Source organism: Ananas comosus, linkage group 1, assembly GCF_001540865.1.
Source record: "Ananas comosus cultivar F153 linkage group 1, ASM154086v1, whole genome shotgun sequence".
Classification (NCBI taxonomy): domain Eukaryota; kingdom Viridiplantae; phylum Streptophyta; class Magnoliopsida; order Poales; family Bromeliaceae; genus Ananas; species Ananas comosus.
The window spans coordinates 13,227,287-13,252,277 of record NC_033621.1 but is presented as its reverse complement, the minus strand read 5'-3'; the positions used below and the strand labels follow the sequence as shown (position 1 = coordinate 13,252,277).

The 24,991-nt window shown below is 36.0% G+C and overlaps 3 protein-coding genes across 7 annotated transcripts; 1 reads left to right on the top strand and 2 right to left on the bottom strand.

Moving 5' to 3' along the window:
* LOC109707353 (formin-like protein 3) lies at nucleotides 5,188-6,983 on the bottom strand. Its single transcript, XM_020228580.1, has one exon. The coding sequence runs from the start codon at nucleotides 6,929-6,931 to the stop codon at nucleotides 6,392-6,394; it is 540 nt and encodes a 179-aa protein (XP_020084169.1). The 5' UTR covers nucleotides 6,932-6,983; the 3' UTR covers nucleotides 5,188-6,391.
* Nucleotides 11,189-18,476, top strand: LOC109710674. 4 transcript variants are annotated; one of them, XM_020233414.1, is made up of 10 exons: nucleotides 11,189-11,471; nucleotides 11,568-11,680; nucleotides 12,450-12,657; nucleotides 13,109-13,305; nucleotides 13,390-13,664; nucleotides 13,747-13,998; nucleotides 14,127-14,309; nucleotides 14,385-14,459; nucleotides 14,544-16,871; nucleotides 18,000-18,476. In XM_020233414.1, exons 1-10 carry the CDS (start codon nucleotides 11,320-11,322, stop codon nucleotides 18,300-18,302), a joined length of 4,086 nt encoding a protein of 1,361 aa, XP_020089003.1. In that variant the 5' UTR covers nucleotides 11,189-11,319; the 3' UTR covers nucleotides 18,303-18,476. The 4 variants fall into 4 exon arrangements, with proteins under 4 accessions (XP_020089003.1, XP_020089009.1, XP_020088998.1 ...); XM_020233420.1 differs by having other exon boundaries at nucleotides 13,109-13,664; nucleotides 14,544-14,760; nucleotides 14,854-16,871; XM_020233409.1 differs by having other exon boundaries at nucleotides 13,109-13,664.
* LOC109715797 (receptor homology region, transmembrane domain- and RING domain-containing protein 1-like) lies at nucleotides 19,811-24,573 on the bottom strand. Of its 2 annotated transcripts, none has more exons than XM_020240973.1 (5): nucleotides 24,399-24,573; nucleotides 23,974-24,240; nucleotides 23,212-23,436; nucleotides 21,922-22,326; nucleotides 19,811-20,857 (listed from the first exon to the last, which is right to left on the bottom strand). In XM_020240973.1, exons 2-5 carry the CDS (start codon nucleotides 24,128-24,130, stop codon nucleotides 20,274-20,276), a joined length of 1,371 nt encoding a protein of 456 aa, XP_020096562.1. In that variant the 5' UTR covers nucleotides 24,131-24,240; nucleotides 24,399-24,573; the 3' UTR covers nucleotides 19,811-20,273. The 2 variants fall into 2 exon arrangements, with proteins under 2 accessions (XP_020096562.1, XP_020096571.1); XM_020240982.1 differs by having other exon boundaries at nucleotides 21,922-22,320.

Genomic DNA, 24,991 nt, shown 5'->3' with positions numbered 1-24,991 from the left:
TTAATTTTTTAAAATTGTTTAATTTAGAATTTTTATTTCCTTATATTTTATAGATTGATTCGATAAACTTGCTTAAATTTTTTTAAAAAAAATAATTAGGGTGCTTTCTAGGATTGTCTATAGTTGAGGGGGTCTATGGAGACTTTTACTTTTTTTTCTTTTTCTTTTTGGGGTCCCAATAAAGGTGTAGGGGCGCATATGATTGGGAGAGGTCTCAATTAGACTTATTTAATAAAAATATTAAAAAAAAGAAATTTAATATTCTTTAAAATTATTTTATTTTAATTTTTATGAAGGAGAATTTAAGTTGTTGCATGCATGAAATGATGATTGGTTTTGGCTTGGAAATTGTGTGACAAATTTTTAGGGGTTTGTAAGGTAAAATTTTAATAGAGACTCCCCAACTATAGGCTATTCTTAAATAGCCACCTCATTTTTTTGTTTCTCGATGACCCTTTAGCTTCAATTTTTTAAAAATTTAACTAATTTTAGTTGAACAATGAAAATTCTATCAAAGTTATTAATGATATTTATTAAAATTTATAAAATTTGGAGTTGATGATTGATTCAAAACTAATTGATATCTCATTTAGTGTCTTTTAAACTTTTTGAAATTTATATGGTTAAGTGTAATCAAACCAAACTTACAACATTTTGTTTTCTAGAAAATAATAAAAACTGTGAGAAAAGGAGTTTTTTTTGGTTTCCTTTTTGCCAAACAAATTTTAAAATTAATCCATGGTAAAAACTAATTTGTTTTTTTTTTGGGTAACGGTTAGAGACTTATTAGAGGCTAAAGTATAACTTTTGTGAAATTCAAAGGCTGAAATAGATTTGTGGACTAAATTGCAATTGGGCTTTCATAGTCAAATTGAGCGTATTGGGCCAAGAATATCGTCTAATAATATTCAAATATATTATACTTCTCTATTTTCCAAAAATATCGTAGAATTATATCTTAATTGATTCAATATTATTCTATAGTACTTTCATGTTGCACGTAGGGGTGGCAATCCAGCTCGCTGTTCGTGAGCCAGTTCGTGTTCGGCTCGGAATGAGCTCGAGATCGGCTCGCTCGTTTAGTAAACAAGTCGAACACGAGCTGAATTTTTCAGCTCGTTTAATAAACGAGCCGAACACGAGCTGGGGTCAGCTCGCTCTTGTTCGGCTCGATAACAGCTCGAATACATATATTTTATATTTATATAATTTATTTAATTTATATTTTTATAAATAAATAAATAATTATATATAATATATTTTTATTATTTAATTTTTAGTAAAATAAAAATATAAATGCGAGCTTAATTATAAAAAAACTCATTTATATATAAAGTTTCAACTATTAGATCAAAGTTTAATAGATAAGATTTTATAAATTTATCTTTTATATATCTTTAATTTAATTTTTTTAAATTTATTGTTCGTTCGCCAGCTCGTGAGCCAGCTCGTGCTCGGCTTGTTAATAAAAGAGCCGAACACGAGCTGAATTTTTCGACTCGATACTTTAACGAGCCGATCCCAGCTCACTTGTGTTCGGCTCGTTTACACCCCTAGTTGCACGTAATGCAATCTATCGGCGATCCCAAACGAAACCTTAACTTTGCTGTAGGTATAATGTTATTTGATGAATTACTGTCAAAATAGAACTTCTGATTTTTAAGACGCAGGAGCTTCCGGTTATAGTAGAAGCCTTAGAACCTTAGATTTTTTTTGTTTCTCTATCGCATGGTTTAAGTGGCTGTTTGGTTCACGACAGTTGTAAATATAATGTAATTAGATATGCATATAATTGGCAATGCAGTAGTTATTCCTATTTAGCGTGTGTTTGGATCCTTGTAAAATTATTCCGAAAAATATTTTTTGTTAGAAATTAATTTTCTTTTGTTTGCTTCATTCATTATAAATATATAATGATAATAATATTTTATTTTATATAAATATATTATTATATAATATTATATAAATTAAATATATATACTATTATGAATTATATTACATAATAAATAATATATTTTTAAATATATTTATTTATAAAAATAAACTATAATAATAACATATATAGTATAATAATTATTGTATATTAATAATATATAATATATAGGGTCCGGCTACTATACTATTATGAGTACGATCGCCTTCGTACTCATAAGTTGTTTTCAATGATAGAGCTTCTGAATCGATGATCCACACCGTTAAACGTTATTTACAGCATTTAAAACTTCTAGAAATCAAATTTTATAATTTTTCGACATCATTTACCTTACGATCAAGAGGTCACAAATTTGACAATTTTTAACGGCCGGTATGGGATACTTGCTAGTTTAACGGTGTAAAAGAATCAGAATTTGTTAAATTTTTGATAGAAAATTCTATTCACTATATAGATAAAGATCAATAACTCCGATCTTGAATTGAAGGATCCGATCATCCTTTTTTAGGACGTCGTTCGATTTTGACCGTTCATTTTATGCCCACTTGATGGACTTTATTATGATATTTATTTTCTAAAGTTTCAAATACTCTAGATCATATTTAACGGAGTGGATCGTCGATTCGGAAGCTCCATCATTAAAAACAACTTATGAATACGAGGACTCCAATACTCATAATAGTATAGTAGCCATGGCCTATATATAATAAGAGAAAATATATATAATAGTTCTCTATGTATTTTCTTTTCTTTTCTTTTCTTCAACTAAACAATCATAATAAAAAACTATTATTTTTCCTACAAATCAAACACTAAAGACCGTAAATACAGTTTTATGTGGAACCAAACGCACCCTTATAGGAAAATGTGATTGACAGTGTTTTAATTACAAATATTTTGCTTGATTGATCATAGTTGAAAGCTGAATTTACCCATTTTGTTAATTTATTTAAGGTATGATGAAACTATCCCCAATAAAGAAAATTTTCTCATTTATTGTTTTATGAATTGGATATAAGTATAATGATTTACACCCTAGCCTCTCAAATATTATGATGGACTCACTTATCTTATTAACTTTCTTAAAAACTAAAATTCCACAAATAATTTTTAAACTGTAGAGTCATTGCGTGGAAGACGTACACTCTATAATAGAGCGTACTTGCAGCATTTTTACTTACAGTTATCCTCAAAAGAACAAGCATTGAATGTGATAATTAATATATATATATATATATAGAGAGAGAGAGAGAGTTGAGTTAGAATACTCTCAAAAGCACCAAGAGGTTGGTGCTTTTGAATTTTTAACCTTTGGATCAAGAAATATAAGATTGGGATGATAATGGTAGGTGGTGGTAGGTAAAATAGTGTTTGATCCGAGTGCTAGAAACCTAGAAGTACCAAGGGGTGGTGCTTCTAAAAGTATTCCAGCTCAATTATATATATATATATATACATATATATATATATATATATATATAGAGTTGAGCTAGAATGCTATCGATAGCAAACGGGCTCCGTTACCACCCATTTGTTTTTGACGATGGAGCTTTCAAATCGACGATCGACACCGTTGAACATGATCTATATCACTTGAAGTACTTAGAAACTAAATTTCAAATATTTTCGACATCATTTACCTGATGATCAAAGGGTTTCAAAATTAGCAATTTTAATGGTTGATATGAGAGATTTTCTCGTTTAACGGTGTAAAACTATCCAAATCAATTGAATTTTGGTTAGAAAATTTTTAAAACTATTTAGAACAAAATCTATACTCTCGATCATGATTACAAAATTTCTATCATCACTTTTTAGAAGATATTTATTTTCAGCCATTCATTTTTACACCCACTTGATGGACAAGAAAATAATATCGGAAAAGTATGAAATTTGATTTCTAGATACTTCAAGTGGTATAGATCATTTTCAACGGTGCCGATCGTTTATTTGGCAAACAATATATATACGCTAAGTTTCTGACATACTGCTCTATACCACTTGAAGTATATCGTTTGCTATTAATAGCATTAGAATTCAACTCTCTCTTCTCTCTCTCTCTCTCTCTCTCTCTCTCTCTCTCTATATATATATATATATATATATATATATATATATATATATATATATATTTTCAGAAGAGAAGCTATGCTTATATCTATGTCAAAGTAGAAGACACTATGATAGTAAAAAAAGAGCAGTATGTCAGAAACTTAGCGTAATTCCTATGCAAAGTCCAATTTCACAAGTCGGGCTATCAAGAAGATCCAAAACCAGCCATAATGGGAGACAAAAGGTCATGTAACTGATAGACTTAATAGCCCCATGACCTTACATTCATGAGGCATTTATGAGGATTCATTACTATAAGCATAATGGTGAGTTACTAATGACTTTATGAGTAAGTTTATGTACCTTAATGAGAGATTTATTGAGGGCTAGATTCAATGTACCAAAATGCCTATAAATTGTGAGAATAGCTTAGGCCAAAGGGAGATAAGAAGAGGAGTTATGTATTATAATTCTATTTTTCTAAGTAGTGGAGTACTGACTTTGCAAGCAAAAACACTTAGTCGGTGACGAGTAGCTCATGGAATCATCACTACAATTGTTCCAACATTTTAGCAGGCACAGCGTCTTTTGTTGGTCACCGACATAGTGATTTAATGAGAGGTTTTAATGGTGGTCCTTGTGAAAAGAGATGGAGCAAGCACGTAAAGAAAAATACAACATAGCAACTATTCTCACCACAAATGTGTTAGATTTAGTAAATCTGATCAAACACAACCAGTAAATTATTCATTTATTATTATCAAAATCAACTCTCTGATAATATTATTCCACTCAGAAATTAGAATTGCCTGCCAAACACAAAGTTTGTGACAGCCAGAAAAGAAAAGACCTACAGGCATGTATGCAGGCACTACTGTCGGCACATTTCAATCGCAATTGTTTACTATTGAATGACAATGACCTAAATTATTGATGTGAAATATTATATTTTTGAGTTCACTAATTTGCATCCTCCGAAAAGCTAGTAAGATAATAACTATATAAATGTCATGTCTACAGTGAGCAGAAAATCACGAAAATATAAAAACTTCAAATGGGCTCTGGTGCGAAGAGAGAAGCTGCTGACGAGATCAGGAATAAGAAATTAAGAAATTACTGGTGCTTTTCCGAATAATTTTACTTAAATAATAATTCTATTATTGACAAAGTGAAAAGAAGCTCATTATAAGCATCACTATCTATTATTGACGAAGCCAAATTTGGCTTTAAATTTTATTCAAAAAAAGGAAAAATTACAGTAATCGTCCTTAAACTAGTGCACAATTGCACGTTAATCCTCAAATTTTAATTCTTATGCTTGTCAATCTATCATATATAAGCATAAAACATAGAAAAACTCGGAGATAGTTTTGGGGGAACTTTTTCTGCGCCGAACTCATTGGCACGAACGCAAAGTCATATTTTTGAGGACTAAAGTGTGACAGATTAAAACTCAGAACTAAATTGCAATGTTCAAGATCATTTAAGGACTATTGGTGTAATTTATTTACCTTGAAAATAAAAAAAAAAATGTACAAAGAGCTCCTGGATTTTAGCTCCTTTACAGACAAACTCCCAAACTTTCACTTTTAGCAATTGAAATTTCTAAACTTTATAAGATAGTTCAACAAGTTCATCTCTTTAATTCGAGTTGCTAATTATACAGCTATTTTGATCACAGGTCTTGCAAATAATCTTGTAAAGCTTCAAACACAAAGAAAATTATTTCTTCTATTACAGCATATAATAAAAGTAAGAAAAATTGTAAATAGATCATCCGATTCTTCAATATTCACTCTAAATTATTAAAATTGGGAACAGAAAGTAGATTTCTTCGTATTTCAAAGTTTTATTATAAGATTATCTGGAAGATGTGCAATCAAAACTACGGTATATTAAGAAAAAAAATATTAAATTATTTGATAAAATTTAGAATGTCTAATCATCAAAATTAAAAGTTTAAGCATTTGCTCGCAAAAAAGCTAAAGTTCACGGCTTCTTTGTACATTTTCTTCCAAAAGAGAAAGGCTAAATCATACTTGTGGCCTTGATTCTCAAGCTTTAATTTGTTGTAATTTTTAATTTAAACTTTCGACATTGTTGCAATCAAAGTTTCACATGTCCAAATTAATTAACTAAATAAGCTAATATAATAGTGATATAATATTTTAGTTATTATTATATTATCGATTATAATACTATCACATCACTGTTGCGCTAACAATATGTCATATTTAGTCAACTAATTTGACTGATGCGAGTTGATTGCAACAACGTGGAATGTTGAGATAAAAAATTACAAATAATTAAAGCTTGAAGCCTGAGTGTTTGTCACACCCCTTAAACTTACCAAAAGTATAATTTAGCCTCATTTATGTACAACGATACCAGTGAGCCGGACCCGGTTCATCGGCGGTTCACGAGGCCGTAGGCCCCGGTCCGGATCCCGGACCGGGGCACGTGCACCGTCGACTCCACGACGGAGCACCCCGCCTTGCACGACCCGTACATCCCCCCCATAAACCCTAACCTCTCCGCCGCGGCCCTCCGCCGCTCCCCCGCGGCGGCGGCGGCGGTCCACCAGATCTCCTCCGTGTCCCGCGGCGGTGGATCCTTGGCGCACTCGGCGAGCGCCGCCGCGAAGGGATCGGGATCGGCGGCGGAGGAGGAGGTGGTGGATCGTCTCCGGCGGGGGGCGAGGGGGGCGGGGCGGAGGGGAGGGGGGAGGGGGAGGAGGGGATCGGAGCGGGGTGAGGGCGGGGAGGGGGAGGCGAGGTTACCGGAGGGTTTGGGGATCCCGGGCCGCTGCTCCCAGGAGAAGGGCACGGCGGAGGTGGAGGCGCGAGAGGGGAATCCGACGTCCTCCACGGCGGCGCCGGCGCCGGCGGAGCCGAGGGATCGGCTCCGGTGCGGCGGGGGACGCGGGTCAGGTGAGTCCTTCTTCATGGATCCTCGAAACCCTAGAAAGAGAGAGAGAGAGAGAGGAGAGGGATTTGGACGAGGCGTTAGAGAAGGAGAGAGAGAGCAAGAGTGGAGTGTGATTTTATAGCGGAGAGAGAAGGGACAATTTCCTCTATACCCTTCCAAAACTATTTAATTGCATTAACACCCATCTAAAATTTGAAATATCATGTACACTCCCAAATTTGAAAAACTTTCAAAAATAACTTTACAATCAAGTTTCTATCCAAATTAAAGTTAGTTAGTATTTAAATTCCAACTTTACTCCACTAATATTTCAAAATTAATAAACTCTATCTAGACTAAAAATTTAGTAAAATTCAATTGAATTTTAGTTTTAAAAAATTATTCATTTCAATTAAAAATAAATATTTCTATTTGGAATAAATTATAGTTAAATTTAATTTTATTTTGCTTCATTGTTAATTTAACTACAATTTATTCCAAATAGAAATATTTATTTTTAATTGAAATGAATAATTTTTTTAAACTAAAATCAATTGAATTTTACTTAGTTAATTTTGAAATATAATAGAGGATATTTATAAAATAAAATAATTAACCATTGAATACAAAAGAGGGGTAAAATTGAAATATAAATACTAATTAACTTTAATTTAGATAGAAACTTGATGGTAGGGTAATTTTTAAAACTTTTTCAAATTTGGAGGGGTATAAATGATATTTCAATTTTTAGATGAATAATTATAAAATTAAATATTCTTATAAGGGTACGGACGAAATTTTCAAATACGATTTTACCTTATTCCCTGTGACCAGAGGTAAAAATGCACACTAACCCAGTCAACTAGATCTATAGACTATTCTGGGTTTCTCTGGGAAAAAAATTCTAAAATGCACCAGATATATTGGTCTCTTTAGAAAAAAAAAAATCTAAATACACCGAATATATTGCTGACGCGGCATTTCAACCAATAGAATTATCCTTCTTGGGTTGATACTTGATACGTTCTATCATGATTAATAAAGAAATATTTTTATTATACTTTTTTTAAAAATAGAGAAATATAATTATCTTGTTATTAATGATGTGATGTAAGTGTGATACAGCGGACTTTCTCCTCTCCGGGATACTATCAATAGTAATTATAGTATTTAAATGGATAATAAATACTGCTTCTCTGCAATCAATAATATTGTAGCCTCATTAGACTGTTGGTATACAATTAGAATTGCTTCTTATTAACACATGCTCTATAGACTAATTTTAGCATAATGCCGACTTTATCTAACGCAGTTTGCTAAGAATTAATATTTGGTATCTAAAGTTCAAAATTCAAAGACTAATTATTTTATATTTCTAGTTGAGTTCATTTCAAAAAAAAAGATAAAGAACCGAACATCTCTAGAGTAAGTGGCAAAGGGTTTGGTGGTTGGTACCCGAGATCCCAAGTTTGAATCTTAGTTGATTCATATTTCCAGCTAAGTTTGTTTTTAAATAAAATAAACGAAGTGGGTAGAATACTATCTATCTCTCTAAAATTTAAAAAAATAAAATAAAGAAGTGAATACTTTGCTGCTTTTCTCTTACAAAGATTAAAAAAAGAATTCTAAGACAATTTTTGTACTTCCAAAAAGTAGCAATTATTGGATGTATAGTTGTTAACACGATGCAATTAAAAACACATATGGTTGAAAATATAGTAGTTATATTTACATTGAAATTATTTGGTAGGTTGTATTTGAGAATATTGTAATTATGGTTTATTGCGGTTGAATGTTGATCGAATTTACGGATTTTGTAATGTTATATAAAAGATGGTGAAATTACCGTAAGAAAATAAAATTGTACCTTTTTCATTTAAGAGATGAGTGGATAGATAAGTTTATTTATAACGGAGTTATGTTTTTCAATTGTTGTATTTCCGAACATGTCTAAGTTAAACATGGATTGAAATGAGGTAATTAGATCTTCATTTGCAGAGCCAACTGCACCGTCCAGCTACAATTGCATCCAATCAAATAAATTTTTTTCGTTTGCCCACAATTGAATCTGCATCGTAGTTTTTGATGCAACGAATCAACCTGGCTATAACGCTATCAAGCCAAAAGAATCTCGATGGAGTAATAAAAATAGTATCATATGTTGATGTGGCGTATGTGATTTATTCTGGACAATCTCTAATTGATTCAATCGTTTGGGGTGCATGTTCTCAATGGATGAACATAATTGAACATTCTTTCACTAGACTATTTATATATAGAATTAGGCTGGAATGTTTTTAATAGATTTTCGATTCTTGAATGAAGGGATAGGCGATTGTTAGGATGATTATCGTCCCCTAGGGGTTGAGCTGGTGGTTGGTTGAATAGGATAATTTAACAGATAAAAATGATTAAAAGAGTAAATCTAACAATAAAAAATTTGATCACACCTAGTACTTGGTGCTATCAAAAGCATCCCAGCCAGACTCGATATACATAGAAAGAGAGAGAGAAAGAAAGACAGAGAGTCTGACTGGGGTGCTTTTAGAAGTACCTCGATCCAATTGCCTTTTTGACCATTGAATCAATCTTGCCGGCTCTTAAATTATGCACAATGATGGGCCCTATAAACAACTATTATTTATTTTTTGATTCAATAACCAAAAGGATAAAGGATAAATATAAAGGCTAAAAATTTATAAGCACTATATAAAATATTGGTGCTTCTAAAAGCATCCCCGTCGAACTCTCTCTCTCTCTCTCTCTCTCTCTCTCTCTCTCTATATATATATATATATATATATATATATAACATATCAGGTGTTGCTGCCAAACTTTAATTTTAATTTTTCTAACACAGCTTCATTTTCGAAGGAAAGAGAATGAACTTAAAAGATCTCAAGAACCACAAAAAAACATTTTTGAAAAGTTAAAAAATTACAATAGAAAGTACAATTTTATTGTTCATACATTTTAATTGAACCAGAGCAAACTGCATAATGCACATCACTAAAAAAAAACAAGCAGAATATTTTTTTTATGTACCATCTAACCGCACTCACTATGCTCTACTTGCAAGTCCAAATACACTCTGAAATAAAAAACTCTAATTTAAAAACTTTTTGCTCAAACAATTCTATTTACTTCATACTAAGAACCAAGGCAAACAATGTCACTCATCATGGAACTACTCACAAGTTTTGCTTTGACCATACCACATTTTATGACAAGGTCAACATTATTTACTATGTTTCTTGGATAAAGAGTACACCCACTTAGCCTGTCATTCAAATGTATAGGACAGCTAAATTATTGTCCTATGAATGCTATTGTATCCTTGGACCATCTCTATCATGACATTCACCATATAGTGAGTGGTGACTAGGATGCACTCTTTTTATGTTTCTCCTTTTAACTATTCCAAAATATCTCAGATGACCACAACATGTAAAACCTACAGTCAGTTGTTCTAGTTCACATGAAAAGATTATTTATAAACTGCTGATATTTCTCATTCAGAGGCATGCGGTCTCCTGTATCCTGTGAGAGTGTTTTTTTTAGAGAGAAAAGTCGCTTGTGTTAGCTGAAATAGATCAAACTTTTTTATCCTGTGATAATAGATCTAGAAAACTAATAAGTTGAATTAGGTTGAGCTCAATAATTTACGTGGGGGTTGCGGTCCATAATAAATCTAATGGTAAGAGACACAATAACAAATCTAACGGTCGAGTGAGATACGTCAAGTCGAAGTCCATGAGCACTGTAGGTCTGTAGCTGAGCCCTTAAATGCAATGGATGAACCCTTCTCATAAGTAGAAATATGAAGCAATTAGGCTTCGAATTTGGAATCTCGGGTTCAACTATTAAGCCCCTAACCCGTATAAAAACCTATTCTATATATATTTAGTATATTAAATAGTCGTGTTTAATTTTGGTGTCTTGGGCATGGGTTTTCCATTTTTTATTCAGATTCGCTTTCGGATTTTGAATTTAATACTTGGTCAGATTCGAGAGTACGGTTTTGGATTTCAAATTTTTATTCGGGTTTTGGATTTTGTAAAATCTGTTCTTGAAACTGACCTGGGCCGAGTTCTGGCCGGACATGATTCCGCACTAAGTTAATTCTACTCGGCTAGATCCGACCCGGCTCAGGAAAAAAAAAAAAAAAGACAAAAAAGAAAAGCCCATCCAAACTGGGCCGCTAAAAATGGCCGTTTTTCTCTAACGGCCCATAACGGCCCAATACTAGGCTATTTAAGACGCGATCCTACAAGAAGCTTCTCGATGGCGCGATCCCGTGCAACACGAAGCTCAGCTCCTCCTCTTTCTCCGGCGACAAGGGGGATCCCTAAACCCTAACCCTAGTCCTAATCTCGGAGCTTTTGCCATCGGCGGGGGAGGCAGAGGAGCGAGGAAGGGGAGAAGCCATGGAGGGGTCGGGGGAGCTCCAGTGCGTGGGGAAGCTGGAGATCGCGGAGCCGAAGAAGCCCCTGGGGTTCCTCTGCGGCACCCTCCCCGTACCCACCGACTCCTTCACCTTCCCCCTCTTCCGATCAGCCATTGTCCCCTCTCCCCACGCGTAAATCCCTTTCCTTTCCGTGTTTCCTCCTCAATTTCCCCCTTTTTGGATGCGTTTTGTGTTGTGGTTTTTATTTTGAGCTCGTTTTTGGTGTAGAGCTGGGGCTCCGAGGTATCAGATGCTCCCGGCGGAGACGGATCTCAATACACTTCCTCTTCTCTCTAATTTGCCTGAGAAGGTGTTTCCGTCGGCGGCGAAGAGTAGTGAATGTGATTGTTCTTCCCCGTTTTCCTATTCTATTTGTTTCAATTGTCTACAAGAAAACCTGCTTTCGAAGTTTTATGGCCTAAATAACTGCATTCTTCTTTGTTTCAATGCTGCACTATGAAAAATCGATTTTAATCTGTGTATGTATATCGTAGTTTTGTAGGTTTTTGTAGGTCAATTGAATGAATTTGAATTTGAGGTCAGAATTCAGGGTTCAATTGACACTTTGATGATGAAATGGATATGGGTCAAACGTTAGGGACGAAATTGCTAAAATTGAAACTCTCAAGACAATATTGATACATCTCAAATTTGAGGGACCATATTTGTAATTAATGCATCCTTCTTTGTTATTTGGAAGTTCTTTAAGCCAAGTGTTTCACAGTCCTATCATTATTGGGAAGTTTGGAAGTTGGTAAATAGCCAGAGAGCCCTGAAACAAAGTGAATAATACACAGGAGGCAATCACAAAGAACTGCCCTTGGACTTCTTAGTTATATAGGTATGCGGAAAAAAATTTTAAGTCGCGTGATGGTATCATGCATGTCATACTGGAACTTCAACTGTAGTTTAGTTCATATGTGTTGGCATTCATGCATGGATGCGAGCCTGCACGTGTGAATGTGCATTTATGTGTCTGTTGAGAGTATATTTCTATACATGCTTTCCATATATGGGGATGAATGATGTCATCTTGTGGTCCTTTGAGATTCATGTATTTGAAATATACAAAAGAAGCAATTTGGTGTTTACTTACTGTCTTTCCTTCAGGTTTTTACACTGAAAGCGGACCTATTAGCCAAAATTTGTCTCGAAAATGTGAATCTCTTGCTGTGTTGGGGCTTACTGAATATGGAGATGACATAGATGTAGTGGCTCCAACCGACATCTTGAAGCAGATTTTTAAGATACCATACTCTAAAGCGCAGTTATCTATTGCAGTTCACCGTATTGGAGATACCCTCATTTTGAATACAGGGTATGCTGTCAGATAATATTAGGGGTAAAATGTATGGATTTGCCCTGTACTATCTTGATATTGTGGCTGTCTCTGGATTTTTCACTTGAGCACTTTGTTGGTCCCTGAACTTGTTCATGATGCAATTCCATCCCTACTTGGTAAAAATTCTCATGACGTGTGACATTATGTGAAATAACCTTTTTAACCTTGTTCCAAGGACAGTGATACATGCTATTTTACAGGACGAGATTAAATGGTTGTTTTACAAGAAAAAATTAGACTTGTTTCGATGCTCAGGGTAAGCATAATATGTGAGGAAGTTCAGGGACTAAAGAGCTTAAGAGAAAGAGAAAAGTCCAATGACTAAGTATCAGTTGGAATAGCATAGGGGCTACCATACATTTGGCCTAGCATTAATATAGTTTTCATGGTTACTATATCTGAACGCCCTTTTTCCTGTGAATGATAGACCTGATGTTGAAGAAGGAGAAAAGACATTCAGAAGACAGAGTAACCAATCTAAAGGTTCTGATCCTTCAATCTTCTTAAACTTCGCAATGCACTCAGTGAGAGCTGAGGCTTGTGATTGCCCACCTGGTCATAAACCATCATCAGAGAAGCAAACGCGTTCCACTATCTTACCTGGACATTTTGGACATAGAGATGGTACTTTTGTATCTTCAGCAACTGCCAATGTTAATACATCTCAATATCTCGATAAAAATGTTAGTAATACTCGGAGTACTTCAGAATCGAATCATGATAACTTCTACTGGAGCACACGGCAGAACAAGCAAGAAGGTAAAAGACAATATCCCATCAAAAGGACTTCAGAGGTGGGTGAAAAACCAAGAGGCCCAGTTCAAGAATCTGAGAAGCATAGAAAAGTTGGCGGCAGTGGTTTTTTGAGGGTTTTATTCTGGCAATTTCACCATTTTCGGGTGCTGTTAGGTAGCGACTTGCTTTTATTCAGCAATGAGAAGTACGTCTCAGTAAGCTTGCACCTCTGGGATGTCTCAAGACAGGTAAAAGCTTGGCCCTGCAATGTTTTGCCTTTCTGATTCTCTAGGTTCTTTCTGTAAAATTGTCATGTACTTTATATGATAGGTCACTCCGTTAACTTGGCTTGAAGCTTGGCTTGACAATGTCATGGCGAGCGTGCCTGAGTTGGCTATCTGCTATCACAGAAATGGTGTTGTTCAAGGTTATGAGCTACTGAAAACAGATGACATATTTCTGCTTAAGGGTGTTTCTGAGGATGGCACACCTGCTTTTCATCCACACATTGTCCAACAAAATGGCCTTTCAGTGTTGAGATTCCTTCAGGATAATTGTAAACAAGATCCTGGCGCATACTGGGTATAGTATTAGGATCTTTTGAGGTCCCAGATTCCAGATTCGATGTCTCTTGTACTATTTAGTCTATTTTACGTTTATCCTCTCTTTATATTAGCTTCATTGATTGAGCTTATGTTTTGCTTTGTCAGTTATACAAAGGTGCAGGAGAGGATGTTTTGCAACTGTTTGATCTATCTGTGATACCGAAAACACATTCAACTGATGATGATGATAGCAACTGTAGATCTTTAATGAACAAAGGGCGAAGGGACTCTTTGTTTTCTCTTGGGACTCTTCTCTACCGTGTTGCTCACAGACTATCCCTTTCGAAGGTACCAAAATCTCTTTATTGTGGCTTTGCTATTATCTACATATGCTGACTCTGTATTTTTCATGTTCTCCTATAGACACCTGATAATAGAGCAAAGTGCGCCAGGTTCTTCAAGAAATGTTTGGACTTCCTTAGTGAGCAGGATCACCTAGTATGTTGACTTTCTTATGCTAAGGTGTCAATTTTTATTTTTTTTCCTTGAATTGCTGTCTTAAGAATGTACTTTATGTGCTAGATAATTCGAGCATATGCTCATGAACAATTTGCAAGACTCATTCTGCAATGTTACGAGGAGCTGGAATTAACGTCAGAATCCTTTCTTCTAGAATCTGAAGTTACTGTTACCGACTTGGAAGATGAATCTTCAGATTATACTCTCGAAATGTTTGCATCAAAACTGCAAGAGAAGGGATCATCTCATGCTGCTGAAGATGCAATTTCAACCAAAGATGGTACTATTCTGCAAAATTTAGAGTCAGAGCCATCTCCTGCATCAAAGTCGGAAGCTGATTCTTGTTTTGATAATGATTTTCCTCATGCTGTAGATAAAGAAATAGAAATTTCAGTGCAAAGCAGTTCTACTTCCAGAACAGAGGATAACTTGGAAATTATGTGCCAAATCGGAATGTCCTCTCCTGTAGTAACGGCAATAGCTGATCCAATCTGCTCGAAGTTAGCTGCAATACACCATGTATCACAAGCCATCAAATCTCTTCGATGGAAACGCCAGCTGCAGAACACTCGAGGGGATTTTACTGATAACACGAACAAAACCCATGAAAGATCTTCCATTAATTTCTCCATTTGCATGTGTGGTGATCCTGATTGTATAGAAGTTTGCGACATTAGGGAATGGCTTCCGAAAACCAAAATGGACCAAAAAATGTGGAAGCTTGTTCTTTTGCTGGGAGAATCCTATTTGGCTCTTGGGGAGGCTTATAAGGAGGATGGGCAACTTTATCAGGCTCTCAAGGTTGTAGAATTGGCATGTCTAATTTACGGATCAATGCCTCAACATCTTGATGATGCTGAGTTTATCACATCTATGCCTAGTCTAGATAGTGATGCAGCAGTTAATCCACAGTGCTTTTATGATGATTTTGTTGTTGAGCGCTTGCCTTCTAATTATTTATTTTGGACCAAGGCATGGATGCTTGTGGGGGATGTGTTTGTGGAGTATCACAGATCAAGGGGTAATGAAGTTCCTGTAGAAAGAGAAAGGATATCAGGTGGTGAGCTGAAAATGTCTAATGAAGTCGTGAAGGAGGTCAAACGACTTAAGAAGAAGCTGGGGCAGTATAAGCAGAATTGCAGTTCTTGCTCCTTGATTAACTGTAGCTGCCAGAGTGATAGAGTAAACAGCGGCAACAGCGCTAGCAGTAGCAATGTAGAAACACCCTCCTATACCAGAAAGCAAAAAAGAAAGCCGCTAACAAGAAAGTCGTATTCATACTCAAGAGGAAAACAAGATGAAAGTAATTCGCCCAAAATAGAAATTGTAAATAGTTCTGAAGATGGTCAATTGCACAATTCTACTGCTAGTGAAGTACCAAGTTCTCAGTCATCCAATAAAGATGCAACCACGAGAAGTGGGGGTATATTTAAGTTTCTTGAAGGTCCTAAATATGGAGATATTGAGTACAACCTGTCTTGCGCTGTAACATGTTACGATGCTGGTAGGAATGCAATGGCAGGATTTCCTATTAAGTCTGAAGAGTTCTACGCCATTTTGAAGAAAGAAGGGTGGGCATCAAATGAACTAGGCCGTTATAGACTCGAGAACAAGAACTTAAGCGGTGCCGAAAGTGCTTTTGCAGATGCTATAAAAGCATTTCAAGAAGTTTCAGACCACACCAATATAATACTGATAAACTGTAATTTGGGCCATGGCAGAAGAGCATTGGCCGAAGAAGTGGTGTCTAAGATGGATGAACTTCCAAAATATGATCTCCTTCAAAATGCATATAAAAATGCTATCAAGTCTGCTAAGTTTGAGTATTTGCAATCACTGAACTACTATAGTGCTGCAAAAAGAGAACTGGATTCTTTTAGGAATGAGGTTGATAAACAATTGTGTAATGAGGTGTGTACACAATATGCTCATACTTATCTGAGGCTTGGAATGCTTTTGGCCAGAGAAAGCATAACACTTGAGAGCTATGAAAGTAGACTTCTCGATGAGTTGCCAAGTGATGAGAAAGGAAAAAATAGAAAAAAGCATGACATGTTAGCAAGTGATGCTTTTAGGGAAGCTATGTCTATGTATGAATCTCTCGGTGAACTCCGAAAACAGGAGGCTGCTTTTGCTCATTTTCAGCTTGCTTGCTACCATAGAGATGTGTGTTTGAAGTTTCTGGATTTGGATAATAAAGAAATGAAGCATTCTAAGCCCGAGAATAACTATCGTCAGAAGGCCAAGTGGTACGGTTCTCTAGCAGAGAAGAATTGGCAAAAGGCTATAGATTTTTATGGTCCGAAGACGCATCCTTCTATGTATCTTAATATTCTCATGGAGCAATCAGCCCTTTCTTCAAGCCTTTCGAAATCATTTCACTCGAACACAGTATGTCTCTCAATATTACTTCTTGTTTATTGCTCCTTGTTTTGCCCTTTATGAACTCTGCGATCCTTTGGGTACAACGTGTTTTTTCTAGCTGGATCACGTAGAATTATTCATTTATGATAGACATGCATCAAATGCGGGTTAATTCTGCAACACTAGACATTTGAACTTATTGGCCACAATATGATAGCCCAGAAAATGAGGGCATAAGCTTGGTGTTAGCAGCAAATATATCTGAACTGAGTGTAATGGCACTTGGGATGTCGATGAATATGAATAAATGAAACTTTTACCCGGAAGCAAACCCAAATGGGCAGCTTTAATGGAAACTAAATTGGGTTGGTTTTGGTGATGGGGGGAAAAAATCATTGAGTAATTTTTAGTCTGGCTATTGTTTTTGTGGGTCGCTGAAATTGAAACTGAACCTGCCAAAAAAGAAAAGAAAGAAGAAGAACAAACCATGTATGTTTAGATATGAATGCGTACACACTTGATCTAGTGGTTCTATATGAAGATACATACACCCTCTTGAGCTGCTGGATCTTTTCTAACAGCACTGGATCAAGATATTTATCAAAGATTTCTTTTAATATATTAAAATGTTCACATATCATGACTTCTAGTTTTGTCTGTGATAGTTTTGATAGTTTTGTTTAATCTATAAATATGTCTAGAGTTCAGTTTCTTGGCTTCAGTCTTGTTTCTTCTGTTTTCTGGTGGGTTCTGCTATGCTTTCGGCTTTGGAAAAACCGTACTAAAACTGTACAGTGTTGCTTTTCGCTTTTGCTCGGGATGTATGGGTTCCATTTTCCTAAGAACCAAACAGATCCTGCTTCTTGACTTACTCTGTGGATTAGAAAAGGGTATCCTTTGTCATATTACATTGGCAGGTTTGTTGAGGTTTGTGATTCTCAGTTACGATGAATCATTCAGAGTGAAATGTTCTGAGTTTAAAATTAGCGATGCAGCCGGTGATGCACAGGCACATCTTATCAGGCCCGCCATCACCAAATTGTGTATTTATTCTTCGTTTGCATGCGAAGTTGTACATTATTATCTTTTTAATTCAATAATGCCTAGATAACAGGTTAATATGTAATTACATTGTTTCCAAATATTCTGTTGCAGATGCTCGAAGCTGCACTTGTCCACTTACTAGAAGCCCGCCACGTAGTGGAAGCAACCGAGGATAATTCATTCGACAAGGAGCTAGAAATCAAAGCGAAATTCTGGAATCAGTTACAGTCGCTGCTAAAAGCTATGGTGGCAACAGTGCATTCGGGGAATACAAACAAGCCCGGTTCTTTTAGCCAAGCAACTACATGCAGTAGAGGTGGAGATGTCGCGAAGCTGCGGGAGATGTACCGCATATCATTGAAATCGAATAGTTTGGTTCAATTGCACGCCATGCACAAATTGTGGATCTCATAACATCTTTCATTGTGATTTTATATTTGTGTACAGAAGCGAAACAATTTTGGCTGTGTTAAGACCTTTGATTGGAAATGTTTGATGTTTGCTGTAATCTTTCTCGTTTGGAGTAAATTTTGCATTATGTTTGTAATCATAATGAAAATGACTAGAATCGCCCATTTTTTCACGTTATTGCGGAACCTTTTCTGAGTTTTGCGTCTCATTTAATTCGAGATTTGTTCTTTCATTTGAACTTTCTATTGGCTGTTCATTTCATGCAGAAGTTCAATGCTGCATTTCGTCCAATCTATAAGCTTAATATTCACTGAGCGAGAGCTCGAGAGAGAGCAAATATTGAAGTTTAGTTTGAAAGATGAGATGCTGAGCAACCAAAAATAAAACACTAAGAAAAGAAAGGATTAACATTGAGAACGAATTAGGTGCACCCCCTGTACGTAGAAATCAAGGATTTAAGTGCTATCGGTATGGACCGTATCAATCATGCCGTATTATACCAACAAAATATCGGCATAATACAGTCTCCGTGTCGATAACATAGTTCAAGACTTTTTATTCTTTAAATTAATAAGTAATTTTTTCGATAAAGTTCAAAACATTTGATAAAAATGCATAATAAATAATTAAAATATTTTATTACTAAAGAAAATAAATATTTCTTACTATTATGTGTCGGCACAGATGAATTTTTTATGACCGGCACGGTCCGTGCCTGTAAGTTTCCGACACGACCTCGTACTATGGCACTTAAATTCTTGACAGGAACATTTATGCACGACGACAACACATCATTCATCACTCATCAGCAACGCGAAATATATTTAATACTATTTATATTGAATGGTACATATGCATCCTGCTGTTGATATTTTTCCATATGCAGAAATTTTTTATACATGGAACTGCAAAAAAAAATTGCGTATTGAGATTGAAAAGTATAACGTGATCCCACCCTGTTCTAGTTTCATAAAAGACAAAGCAAAACAACCAGAGTAACCAAGAAAAGTAACAAATATCATTAAAGTGTTAGCATATATGATGAAAAAAAGTTAAAAATATTACATACATTTACCAATACATCAACATTTTATAAAGACAGCAGTCTAAATACCAGACATCCATGCCTGCTTCACAAGTTTTTTTTTTTTTTTTTTTTTTTTTTTTTTTTTTTTTTTTTTTTTTTTTTTTTGAAGTCCAGTAAAACATCAATCATCCAGATTACTTAAATATCTTGCTCCCACCTCCATCAACCCATTAAAACAAATATGAGGCATTCATAAAATAAAATAAAATCATTACCAAGGCCAGCAATCAATGGAAAACCATAGGTACTTTAGCCCAGTTTGTCAGGGAAAACAAAAAAAAAAAAAAATTCCATACCAATTGAGATTTACTCATGCATTATCATATAACAATTGTTTAATCACTAATTAGGCACATAATAGTCCCAATAACATAAAAAATTATAAAAGATGGACATAGCAGTATAAAACATGAAACATATCAAGTTGCAGAGAACTCTCAGAAGGAATCAAGTAGAGAAACTTGCCCACAATGATAAAAATAATCAAATTGTGGAGAACTCCAAATTACACATAATATTTGGATTTCCTATTCACATCCATTCCGAAAATAATCAAAGTATATGAGGTATGACAACACCAATTCCGTCGTGTAAAAAGTAGAGGTGTCAACAGTGTTTAGACAGAAGTATGCGAGCCCGAAATAGTAAATTTTCCGACGAAAACCAAAACCACCAGTAAGACAGATACAAATAAAAGAACTACGAAAACAAACAACCACAGCACCAAATAGAACCCTCTATGAGAATATCAATATCTGCAACTCATATTCGCCGTGTATTGACATTTGCACCCGACGCATCAACCCGCACACCAAAGTTGCCGATCACATGGAGCCGAACCGGGATAAAGCCCCGATTGAGAAGATGTATGAGAATTGCGAAGAGGATCAACATCCGGGAAGAGACTGTGCAGAAGCCAAAGCAGACAAACTGGCGTCCGATTCGGCGCAGTGCCGTAAGTACGACTGCCGGCTCGAAGACCCATAAAGATAGCTCGGGGATGCATTGCTTGAATTAGGAATATACGGATTCATGAGCCTTGAATTGACTGGGGAGGACATCGGAAGGCCCAACGATTGCGGAGAAGCTAAATGAGAGGCTCGAGATCGGTGGGAGGCCGATAGATGTCTTAGGTCGGCGGAGCTTCCGCTTATGCTGATAGCCGAGGAGCGGGTATAGGACCTACTAGGGTTAGGGTTAGGGATGAGGGGATTACTAGAATTGGAGTAAGTTCGGGAAACTGATTGCGCATGGGGAGGTGGGAGTATTTGTATAGACGGGGATGCGGGAACCGATGAGCGGAAGGAAGACGCCCTAGACGAGATTGGAGACGGTGCATTGGAAGAAAGCAAAGGGGTGGATTCCGACGCAGGAAGATTGGCGGCCATCCCAGCATTTGCATCTTGCTTGCAGACAGGACAGAAGGTCCGCCAGGTGGTGAGCCACGAATCGACACAAAGAGCATGGAATTCTGAAATAAGAATTGATTAGATAGGTCAGAGAGCAAGTGTGAAATGAATAAACAAAGAGGTTTTTGCATACATACACTCCCACTAATATGTGAAATTGCGTAAATAACCATAAAAAACCTACATTATTCGCATGCACCCTGCTTGCGAAAATGGCTTTTGCATATATTACCCTGGAAGGGGCTTCGATGCGAATACGTATGGTCGCGAAGGGCACATACATAAATACGATACACAATTTCACAGATTTGCAGGTTCTATAATGCAGAAAGTCCTTTAATGAACAGCTTAATGAATGTAAAGGACAGGCTGTATTCATTATACAGAAAGTACTTTAAATTATTAAGCATTCAAAAGCAGTACAGTGGTTTCCTTTGCACCAAAAAAGAAAAAAGTGCCACCGGTATACAATGAAAGAGCACGGAATCCTAAGTTATAAACCAACAGATAAAATTGGAAAGAGCATAAACTCTGTCCTAAGCATACCAACGAATTCGCTACATTAGTTTCTTCTTTTGCATCATAGCAAGTTCACAGAAGGCTATTCCATCATGTAATGAGTGTTGTTGAAACTTCTACGACTTACTAAAGAACGATGATTATAATTCAGCAATTGCTCAGGATCTGTATGGATTGTGCAGTACAATCATGGAAGATGATTGATCACATCATTTAGGAAGTGGAGGATCTATCAAGTTCGTGAAGTTAAAATTGTGACATTCATGTATATGATTGACCCATGTAGCTGGTGAGCAAAAATTCAACTGATTTTCGGAAGAGGGTAAAAGTTATGATAGTTCCTGTAATATTCCAGCATTACTCCTTGAAATTTTCACAGGGAATGTAGTCCCTGATCATATAACATGTTTTCCTCCGTAACCGCTGAAAAAGATCTGACAAAACATAACCTCCCTATTTTGATTTTTTCGTGCAAAACAACCGTTTCACTTTGCCCCTTTTGTAAAATGACTTATCAAAGTAGATTAGTAACTTCAAAAAGCAGGCTAAAGAAACACAAAGAGTAAAAAAAAAAAAGGAAGAAGAATAGCATGCTTAAGAGACATACTGTGACGGCACGGCAGAATCCTTAGCTTCTCCCCCACATTGTAGTCTTCTAGGCATATCGCACATGTTCTTGACGTACAATTATCTTCCAAAACCGAAGTGAATATGAGACTCGGCATAGCTTTCACCAATCTACTGCTCATCCCGTGGAACTCTCGGATATTAGGAACCCTAGGCTGTTCGCGCCTTATTCGGTGCCTTCGTACGAAGAAGCATGTAGCCAACACAGCCGACATTGCGAGTAGTGATATGAAAGATATAGCCATTATTGACCATGCTGAATTCTCGAAAGTCGGAATAATCCACAATTCAATATCAGTCCGACCGGCGTATTTCTTCAGTGTTTCGCCAGAGGCCTTGGAGACGAACACGGCGTGTATATGGATGCCGCTTGAAGTTCCTGCCACTGCAAAGTTTTTTTATATATTTAAAATGCTTGGCTACTTACTGAAAAGGAATGTAAGTAGATCGGAAGTGAGATTTGTTTTGCGATTTCATCTAAATAATAGCCTAAATTAAACAGTCATGTGTTGCAAAATGAGGGAAAGAACATTGAAGAATTATACGTTTTAAGTTTTAGTTCTAACTCAGCAACCAAGGTGCAGTGGAAAAGTACGAGCAAGGATTTAAGAGCCCATCAGCACAGGCCGTGCCCCCGTGCCGAGAAGATATTGACATGATATGACCCCCATGCCGATGGCATGGTTTAAAATACTCTTTCTTTGAGAAGTTACATTAATAAAGTGCAAAATATTTGACAAAGATATACAATAAACAATTAGAATCTACCGATGCCTAAGAAAATAAATAGTTTGTAACGTAGTGTGTCAGCACATAAGATATTTTTGTGAAGGGCACACATCGGCGCTGCACGGCATGGTACGGCACATACCATGGCGGCAACTGCTCGGCACAACCCCATACCACAGCACGTAAATCCTTGGCTAGGAGAGAAGCATTTTTTCTTCTAACGAATGAGACCTACTTTAGAATTAACCTGCTTTAGTAAAGTTTTTCTTCTTAGCTGATCATCTAAAGTTCTTTCCCATAAAGTCAAACATTTATAAATTTTTACACGAGCATGTAAATGAAGCAATAGAGTGGCCCATTGCAAATCCCAAAACTAGAACGTTTTGCTAACAAAAAAACAAAATAATAACACGTTGGCGCATAAACATTACTTATCATACACGTATGGACACTGCACGCATACATTTACTATGAACTGAGTAAGAAAAGGCTTTAAAATTTGAAAATATGTGGAGAAATAGCGATAAGAAAGGCACATTACTTGAGATTAAAGCACCACCATCCTCATTGTCGTACACGATTGCCGCTTTGAAACCGGCACGTTGTGCATATCTAACTTTATCATCAAATGTGCACCCTCCTCTTATAATCAAAGCGAACGGGGGAACCGGACCTTGCACAGCTTTCTTTGTGAACGGAGAACACGCGTCCAAAGGCTCGGCTATGTACAGTACACCACATTCGCCTGATCCTTTTACTGGCGGAGCTGCAGAAACAAAAGATCATCAGTATGGGACCAAAAGTGTACTACAGATAAAACAGCCATCTTAATTAGAACTATTACAGAAGAACAAGAAGCTTCGACACATTAAATTGCCAAAGAAATAAACCCCAGGATTTCGAAGGATCAAAGTAATCTCCATTAACAACGCAAATCCCTTTTCTTTATAGAGAGGTGCGCAATCGAGTACTTGATCTACTGACCAATTGAGTAATATTTCAACTGATTCAGAATAAAAACACACTAATTTCAAACATGCTATTTCTCAGCACTTCATACAGCTTCAACATCATAGAAATAGACAAATCTGTTTAACCTAAGATCGCAAAATAATAGATGTTCCGAATTTCTCACTCCCGAAAACTAAGTTACAATAAAACCATAGTGACCAAGCTAAAGTGAACATCAAATTGAATCAACTTATGAAACACAGCCATAGATACCAACCAAAACCAAAAAATGAGCACAATTTATACTCAGCACAGATCAAACAAGCACAAAAGGTGAAATTTTGAAGCTTACCGAAGTTCGCCTCGACATCGTCGAAGGATAAGGTCACGTTATTCCCCATCAACACCACATTCGCAGCTCCCAATCCCGCCATCATGTAGATAACAGCAACAATAACAAACGAGCATAACAAATACCTCTTCCCACTATTATTATTCAACATTCCCATCTCCTCAAAACCCTAAAAAGAGCTTTTTTTTTTTTTTTTTTTAACCAAAAACACTCCACGCCCAATCAACAAATCCCTAGCTCGCTTATAACCCACGACCCATCCCAAACCTGCAAATCCACGCATAATTTAAACAATTAAATCGAAAAGTTAGAAAAAAGATCTAAGAGGAGGGCTTTTCCAACCTGGTAAGCGTGGAAACTGAAAAAGGTGCGAAATTTTTGGAAAAATTCGAATTTTACTGCGTTTGAGAGAGAGAAAACCCCACCTGTGCACCCCAACTCGAGTGGATTGAAACATCCGCTTCCATGAGAGGGGGGCTAAGAAGTTGGCCACGAGGACGACGAAGGAGAAGGAGCTCGAAGACGCTAACAATGGCGGCGTAGATCGAAGAGAGAGATTAATGCGCTGTGTACGTGTTTGAGCCTATCCACAAAAATCCCTCGAAAACTCTGTAATTATTAATTAGTGGGGTTAATTTAAAAATTTTTGCAAATAAGGACAAAAAAATTTTACAGCAAAAAAACGTGAAGTTAAATAATAATTGCTGGTGCCAAAAAATACACGGAGACCCCTCAATTATAGCACTTTTAGACAAAACCGCTTCAAATTTAACTTTTTAAAAAATTTAATTATTCGAGTTATTATTCTAGTTAAAAATTATGCCAAATATTGTAATTCTATTAGCTATAAATTACTACTTATTAAAATTGTTAGTTTGATAAAAAAAATTTAAATAAAAATAAGATTCTGAAATATTGAAAGTTCAAAGCTGAGGGGCCCAATTCACAATCACATATAGCTGAGGGGGTATCCATGCATAGCATTTCTCTTAAATATGCTTAAAAAAAAGGAAATATA

Excerpts from the sequence above, each read along its gene's own strand:
- LOC109707353 (XM_020228580.1), bottom strand. The coding sequence starts at position 6,931 with ATGAAGAAGGACTCACCTGACCCGCGTCCCCCGCCGCACCGGAGCCGA.
- LOC109710674 (XM_020233409.1), top strand. The coding sequence starts at position 11,320 with ATGGAGGGGTCGGGGGAGCTCCAGTGCGTGGGGAAGCTGGAGATCGCG. Across the intron at positions 14,460-14,543 it reads TTAGTGAGCAGGATCACCTA|ATAATTCGAGCATATGCTCA; the intron begins GTATGTTGACTT and ends TTTATGTGCTAG. Across the intron at positions 16,872-17,999 it reads AATCATTTCACTCGAACACA|ATGCTCGAAGCTGCACTTGT; the intron begins GTATGTCTCTCA and ends ATTCTGTTGCAG.
- LOC109715797 (XM_020240973.1), bottom strand. The coding sequence starts at position 24,130 with ATGGGAATGTTGAATAATAATAGTGGGAAGAGGTATTTGTTATGCTCG. Across the intron at positions 23,437-23,973 it reads CGATGTCGAGGCGAACTTCG|CTCCGCCAGTAAAAGGATCA; the intron begins GTAAGCTTCAAA and ends TTGTTTCTGCAG. Across the intron at positions 20,858-21,921 it reads GATTCTGCCGTGCCGTCACA|AATTCCATGCTCTTTGTGTC; the intron begins GTATGTCTCTTA and ends TTCTTATTTCAG.